The sequence below is a fragment of the Varroa jacobsoni genome, unplaced genomic scaffold (genome assembly GCF_002532875.2).
Source record: "Varroa jacobsoni isolate VJ856 unplaced genomic scaffold, vjacob_1.0 scaffold_1114, whole genome shotgun sequence".
NCBI classification, from domain to species: Eukaryota; Metazoa; Arthropoda; class Arachnida; order Mesostigmata; family Varroidae; genus Varroa; species Varroa jacobsoni.
Genome location: NW_019214016.1, coordinates 15,196 through 23,087, shown reverse-complemented (window position 1 = coordinate 23,087; position 7,892 = coordinate 15,196). Strand labels below are relative to the sequence as shown.

The window sequence follows — 7,892 nt, the reverse complement described above, 5'->3', positions numbered from 1 at the left end:
AAGGTTCACCCTCCCCCTCTATCCCTTCACATAATCCTGTACCCGTTGTTCTCTGGTGGAGAGCAACGAATATATAATCTATCTTGTAGTAGATCCCGGTGGCGCTGCTGTCATGAAGCAACGAACAGACAAAGAGTAGTTTCTTTGTTGGGGAATACTGTACCTGCTGTATCGACCTGGGGTATTTATAAAGTCCTCGAGGGAGCTCCGCCAGCTCATGTGACTTCGTTTTCGTCGCCAACAGGTTCCTGCACCTCACTGGAGTTCTGGAGCAGCTTGTTTAGTATTATTTTGGTATTAAGTGTCATTGGGATGGTGATGATGCACACCGGCGAGTATGAACAGAATGTATCAGCGCAAACGATTGTCTCAGTTGCATTGAAGAATCTTCTGTTTAGTTGGGACGCTGGCTGACGTTTTGATTGTCGGGAAATTGATTCGCTGGTAAGCATGCGCACGTCTGTTAGAGGCTATGCTGATCGACTAAAAGTAGTTGTTTCTACATATTTCAAAGAAGTGCGATATGATGACACACGGCCAGTACATTCGCTTACCTTCTCGCGACGCTGATCGCGCGTATGCGTCAAGTAAGGTGTACTATTCCCTTGCCCAAAATGTTTGATAATGGGTGCTAATGTTAATCGCAGTTTAAACAACAACGAGAATAACAACGAAATATGCCGACCTGCAACGAATACTGGGGAAAAATCGCAGGAAAAAGTCACACAAACAAATCGGAGTTTAAAAGTTACAACGAAGATGAGAGTAAGCAGGTGATAGAGTAGACGCAGCCATCTTTTATAACGTGTTGTTAATAGAAATTATTATTACATATATCGGGAGATGTGATCGAATTATTAATAGCTAACTAGTAATAACTGGTGTAAGCTTGCCTAGAAGCGAGTCTTCCAAATGACATGTGAATCCACTAGAAAGTAACACATTCGAAGTGCATGCGTTCAATAGATTATTGAAGGAAATTAATGAGTTAGACATAACCTAACCTAACCTTACAAGATATATTTGTATCTGAAAGACCTGTTATTGGTTCAGTGTAGATTTACAGAATCCTCTGTTGGCTAAGCGGCAAAAAATATCAGGCCGAATCCAGATTGAATACAAGGTGAAATTAAGAAACACCAACTAAAACTTGCTGACATATTTGCTGTATTTGTTTTCCCTGTTAACAAGGTATCACTACATGGTAATTATAGCCCATAAAATGTCACGGCGATCGATTTGTCTTGCACCATGTGCGGATTTCATCACGTATAATCCAATATCTTAGACCAGACCAGACCAGTTACGTCTTTATCCTGTCTACAGTCATGAGCAGCAAGAAGTTTTGAAAGATATTGTAATTGACTTTCGATAAGGAGTTTGTTGCACGTATGTGGAAGACTGATTTCGTGGTACGCTATAGATAACAACAGCAGCAACAGTTGTATGATCAGCGCAAGCTAGACTGTAAAAAACACGTCGCTAAGACTTGATAAAGCAATAAAACGAAATGTCTCGTATTCCTTGCGATTAAAGCGATACTGAGTGAGCAAATCTTAAAATGCCATATGCTTCAGCGTAACCGGTGAAGCGGAGTGAATCACATAAATTTGCCCGAATGTTAGCCAGAAGGCGAGATTATATCGTGTAGTCCCAGACCCGACTTTTATACAGTAGGGCAGTTATATAGCGAATGTAGCTACTGAAGATGGCTTATGATCTGGTTGATCGGCGATCCTATTAAGAACTGCCCCTTAATGATTTTTGTTGTTTTTCCTATTAAGTAGACGCATTAAAATAATAGGTAAACGTATGTAGAGTACGCACGGGAGTGCTCAAGTGCGGTTGTATACCAGCAAGTCTTGTACATCCACTGTGAATGATTTCTTTAGCGCTGGGGTTAGCTACACATAGCGAGATAGTATTAAGAGGTGTTTCCACAGGAATTATAAAATAAGAAATGAAGTTGTGGTCCTCATGGAAGTATGACAAGGGTCATGAGTTTTGCCGAGGTGGTAGGGTTATACAAAGGTAAGCGGTCGTAGGGTTGTCTAAATTTGTGCTTAATCTTTTTTAGTGAATGTTGAAGGCGAAGAAGCGTCCAGGATCTAAAACGTGTGCTCGACCTGCAAGGGGAAAACAGACAAAAACAGACACTACAGATAAGAGGTTGATATTTGTCCTTTCCAACAAAGTCCGAAGTTGTTCTAGCATAGACTTAACAAAGTCAGAGCACACAGATCGGTGCGTTGCTGAACGTTTGTCCTGTCGTATTCATTGCTTGTTGATAGTTCAGAAGTTCTATCATCATTCATGAAACTGAAGGCTGGCGACGGCGGCTGAATCTTCGCTTAATGCTGTTAAGCAAATAACCGCTTCTTGCCAACTCGGTGACACAGCGAACAGTTCACAGCATCCCGTTCTGAGCGTACAGCAAGAATACTTGTAATGCTAAGTTCGTAGGACTTTGTATTGGATTGAATCCTCTTATTTGCGCGTTTTTTCACCACGTCTGTCGTTATTGGGATACAACGATATCAAGAAGCGTTGCTCAAGAGGCAAAGGAATATGAGGCTAGTTGGCTCTTGAAATTCTGAGCACGGCGTTAGAAGGAAGAAAGACGGAAATAGAACGTCTTCGTTCTGTTCATAGGATACATTCAACAGAAGCTTCAGTCTCAATGCAATGGTAAGTCGTTCGAATATCTAAGGACATGTGCGTAAAAGTGGAGGATACATAAACATTACGAGCTACCCGACGGTTGTAGTGGCATGACCCAAGAAGTCATGGCAAAAGACCAGCCAGGTTGAGTTAGGAAAATCCAAACACAATTCAGTAACAAGTTAGTCTGGAATCCGTTGCGTTTCCGTCACTATTGAATTAGAAAAGTATGAAATACTGAAGTCGCAAATTAAAATTTACACTCGACGAAGGATTTGAGGTCTCACAGTCCTCAACCATTCGAAGGAAAGAGTTAATCGGAACATTCTTTGCGGATGTTGAATATATTACTAATATAATCGTAGACATTACAATTTTTCCACGTCTCAGTCGAAGTCAATTGAAGCGGGTCTGATGTAAATGCGTGAAACCGCCAGTTAATACAGGCCAAATTGTCTTCAAATGTATATCTTTATTGAAACCATTGACGTAGTCTGAAAAGTCGTAACCGAATTAAAGGTGAGGAACGTTTGGCGAGATGGCACAAGAAGAACATCTCACTGAAGTGAGATAATGGTGAGCTAATCAGCTGATACATTTTACATGTTACACAAGTTAGGATAATTATACCATGTATTTCGGTATCAATGCATTTGACAGGCGTTCCCAAAAAAGTAAATCATTATGTAAAAGAGTGATGGAGTTTAGCCTAAAGCCTGCTAGCCACTAGACATTTCGTTCAAGGTTACACCGATCTTGTCGACATATTAAATCGATATGCTAAAGTAAGCTGTAGTACGTTATCAGTAACTTCTAAGAAAATGTTTACGACGCAAGTGTTGCTCGATCACGTACAGTTGAGCGCTTATATGGTGAACAAGTTCATTTTAGTAGTAGTAGCAGCATAGCAGATATGGGGTGCATTGTTGTAATGTATAGAATGTGAATTTAATTTGTGTAAGCTAGGTCGATATACTGTAGTAATGTTGTGCAAAATTTGTCTTACAATGTTTATGGGGTGTAGGGATTGAAAATCCAACGAATTTAAGCGAAATGCAACGAACATTTTTTGAATTACAAATTACCGGATTATACCTCGTGTGAAAATTTACACCTTCACACAAGTTTTATATGAGCGTGGGTTAACCCAAAATCTCTAGCAGAGAATAGCACTTTTGGCAAATGCAACTAAGATCACCATGTGCAAGACATAGTTATCTTGTAGTTACTGAAAATTACAAGCCAAGATTTGTAATTTTAAAATGTTTGCCTGAGAATGCAAGAATATATAGTTAAACTTAAATGAACGCGTTGAATGGTAATATAACTAAAATAGAACGCAAGTATCTATTTCAGTCAGGCGAAAAATATGAAATTATATGAGGGTGCTAGGGTCCGTTTCATAATTTTTTAATAATTTTCGAGATACTAAAATTGTCTTCCAGGCTTTTTATAAAATAATACAATCATGAGCTTGAGTCTGTATTTCTCGACAGTAATTTTCACAGTGACAGACGTTTAGTATAAATATGGAGTCAACGCGTTTATAAGTTTACAAAAAGTATACTCGTCTGCCAGAAAATCTAGCTGCCCTTGTGTCGTTCATATGTTACGCCAGTTGAATCTGACGTACTGTTGTTCTCACCGATCGTAGAGTGTCGACGGATATCGACCGCATTTAATCACGCTATAATTCCCTTCGTCTGAATCGCATAGAGCTTCCGCAAGAACCCAACCTACATGCGACCCTCAACACCCGCCGGCGCTACCGCCGTCATTTCACACCCACGAGACGTTTAACGTACGGAGCTGGGTGACGGGTCGATCTTGGTGGGTGATCCCATTCTTTGTTGCACTGCCGCTTCCCGGATGAAAGGGAGCGAGACGAGAATGGAGATTCAGAAGCTATTGTCGGATTCCTAATACAAGCACGAAGTCGACAGGTGTATGTATGTACACTACCACTATATACAATTAATCACTGTGTGTACACTGTGCAAAACTTTATCCCCTTTGTTGATCACCCATAATTATAAACCGTCTGGATCAACTACGTATCGCTCGCAAACATAGTTGCCGATGGAAGGGGAATTTGTGTTATTCTTGCAGACAGGCAACTACTGAGGTGGATTTATTTTATCAGTATCTTTCACGAATATGAGATCTGAGTTTACCCAGTGTATGTAACTTTATTAGAGTTACATACACTGGGTGATAGGATGCTTCTTTTACGTAAATTTTATTAACCTGGGTGAGATGTTGTGGATTTAGTCTGCTATTTACACTGATATCTTGGCAGCTCGAGCTGAAATTACGATTATGCGAATCAATGTGGGTAAGGGCTCTAGATGAGATCATTAAATATAAGTACATAAAGAAAGTACCGAAAGAATTTTCGGTATAGTTTGTGGAAAATCATAATTTTCCCCACTTGACTCGTCGGAGTCCTTTTTTTGTTCGTGTCGCTAGCCGGCCTTAGTCGACCAACGTAGTTATTTATAAAATGAAAGAAGTAGATGAAAACTTGTTAGATTTTGTGTTTTGACAATGTGTCTTTTGCTTGTTCTTTTAGGCGCCTATCGATCCAGCACAATTGCTGAAGGCTCTTTCGCCACTTCTTTCAACAGACGGTGGCATCAAAGATGCTACCGAAGTGCAAAGGCTATCTAGGTTTGTATTAAAGCATTAGTTAATTTTCTTAGTTTGCTTTTAGCATAGTTAGTATAGTCACACTCGGGAACACGGCCGGCATATACATCTAACACAAGCATGCAGGATACAATATAAACAAAAGACAGACTCTTCAACGGAGATACACAAGTGTCTCAAACGGCACGTCATTTAATTTGATCTGCAAATGCGTGAATGCCTTATATAACTTGTTTGGTTTAAACACATAGCAATCAGTAGTAACAGCACTACATTGACGAGTAATACGAGCGATATGAGCCAATTGGATATTTTTGGAGACTCCATAGGCGCACTCCATTCCTTTGGTCTGTTAATCGTTGAGACTCTGTATCAAGGTAAGGCCAGATAAACGGGGGCTGAATGATTTGTTTCTGATACATATTTATGTTACTACAAACATATTAATATATACATAGGTAGAATGTCATGTACATAACAAGTTGTATGTAAACAATAAAGGATGATGAGTAAATAAAGTTTCGGCAATTGAACCAATATCCGCGTCGTGTCCTTTCTCACTGAAAGAGCTCGTTTCCTGAGTATCTGGATGGAGAAAGCGAATCACGAAAGTGTTCGCATATCGTCGGCAACGAAATAGAACGAAAAGCAGCAGTAATACTTTGCGGCAGTACCGGACGTGAACTCGAAATAAGCGACAGCCGCAACACCACTCACGCATATTGTATAATCGACGAATAATAGACTAGAAAACGCGAAGTTAAACAACGGTGTATTAGACTGTAATCTGTGTTGTTTGTTACTTTCCCAAAATATCAGCCACATGATGACTGGAGGTACAGACTCAATTAAAAGTGATTGAGAAAAGGCCAGCGCCCTTTGCAACAAAAATATATGTCTGATTCAACTTAAGGCCACATATACCTACTTTCTGAACGGAAAATATCTCAGTTTGTAGAAGTGGGGGAGGGGAGAAAACTAGGTAAGCATAACATGAATTCATTCATTTATATATGTTAAGTTATGGAATCCGGTAACCTTATCTGACGAACGTATAAAACTGAGAAATTACTGAAGGAGCATATGAAACGAAAAGTAATCGTAAAAATGTTTGTAACGTACAAAGACATTGAAGATTTCAATACTTGGGTATCAACGTAAACAAAAACGAAAAATGTAGGCGTATGTGAAGCTTCTTAATTAAAACGTATCATTCCCCAGATTTGAGAATGGGTTGTTTCGCCGTGCGTGCCACCATATTCTGAAATCCGAGCGAATGGACCACACTCGCTTAAGGCAGAATCTCCTAAAAAAATTAAAGTTAGAAAACTACAAATCAAGCGGCAACTTGTGGAGTTACCTCGTAACAAACGTTTAATCCATGCAATATCGAATCGTCTCTAACTTAAAAGCATTTACTCAGAAGTAAAGTATGGGTTAACAACCTGAAGATAATTATGCGTAATCTGTTATACGGCAGATGATTGTCGGCTATGTACTAAAATAAAACAACGTATATTACGACTTAAGAGTGATGCCTAGAAAGGACGACTGTATCATTTTCAAGAAAAATCGCTAAAAAATAGTGGTTTATTCTTGTATTTTTCACTGCCGTGTAAGGAAAAAAAACTGACCTTTAATCAAATCCGGGTAATTTTGGGTAGTATACCTTATTACACCAGCCCACAGCTCTGGCAAAATCATAGCTATAAAAAAGCAGATTTTCAGCTTCTCGCGGTGTCAAAAATCAATTGAAGCCAAAATATATATTTAGAAAGACCAGGGCAAATTTACGTTCAGCTCGGCCTCAGATTTTAGCTCAGTATAATTATGAAGCGGCCTTCTCTGTGTGCGCAGGTGACGAGAAAGAAGAGCTTGAGGACGCTTAGGAAGAGACTACCAAATCTCCAAATGACCAATGAAGACAACCAGAACATTATGAAGATAATGATGATGGTTGTGGTAGTTATAACCTTTCCTAAAATGAATGTGTTCTACCGTGTCGTGTAAGCTTTTTCGCTGTAGCATGCGAAAATAATTCGTGGAGATTTTCAACTGGTTGAATATAAGACTACCCTCCATATGTATAAGTCTGTAGGATTCTAAGTTCTGCTGCATGATTAGACATAAAAAAGTTTAACAAGTATCTGAAAGCAGCCAATGAAGCGGTCCGCGGCATACAAAAGTTCTGGAAAGTTAGTAAGGTTAAATTCAAGCGCTTGGACAAGACTTAGCAATGATATGTGTACAATAACCTTTGATTATGGTGGGCTGAGTGGATTTTATCAATGCGTCATCTACTTCAAAAATCTAATGGATCTGACTTCAATAACAAGGTCTCACTTACCTATACGGCCCTTCATGTAAAATCCGTAAAATCTTCAAGAAACAGCCCATTTCTCCAGGTGCGCATACCATCGTAGATAAGAAAAAATTACACGCTTAAATCACGTTTTATGTATAAAGATGTTCTGCATTGTTCACAAATCATGCCGTGCGGGATGTCAAACGGCGCATCAAGCGATCCATAATCGTTCCCATCTAAGGAAAGTCAGGTATCCAGACAGGCCACTACTATATAT

At 39.5% G+C, this 7,892-nt stretch overlaps 1 protein-coding gene across 5 annotated transcripts in view; it reads left to right on the top strand.

The window, feature by feature from the left end:
- The window catches only part of LOC111266773 (uncharacterized), a 17,954-nt gene that overhangs the window by 4,284 nt on the left and 5,778 nt on the right, over window positions 1-7,892 (top strand). For 4 of the 5 annotated variants that reach the window (XM_022844525.2, XM_022844524.1, XM_022844526.2 and 1 more), the window contains 2 exons: window positions 2,078-2,688; window positions 5,234-5,331. In XM_022844525.2, the coding sequence (XP_022700260.1) occupies window positions 2,686-2,688; window positions 5,234-5,331 (101 nt within the window). In that variant the 5' untranslated portion in view covers window positions 2,078-2,685. Of the gene's footprint in view, window positions 1-244; window positions 445-2,077; window positions 2,689-5,233; window positions 5,332-7,892 lie in introns of all 5 variants that reach the window. The other variant, XM_022844527.1, reaches the window with a different exon arrangement.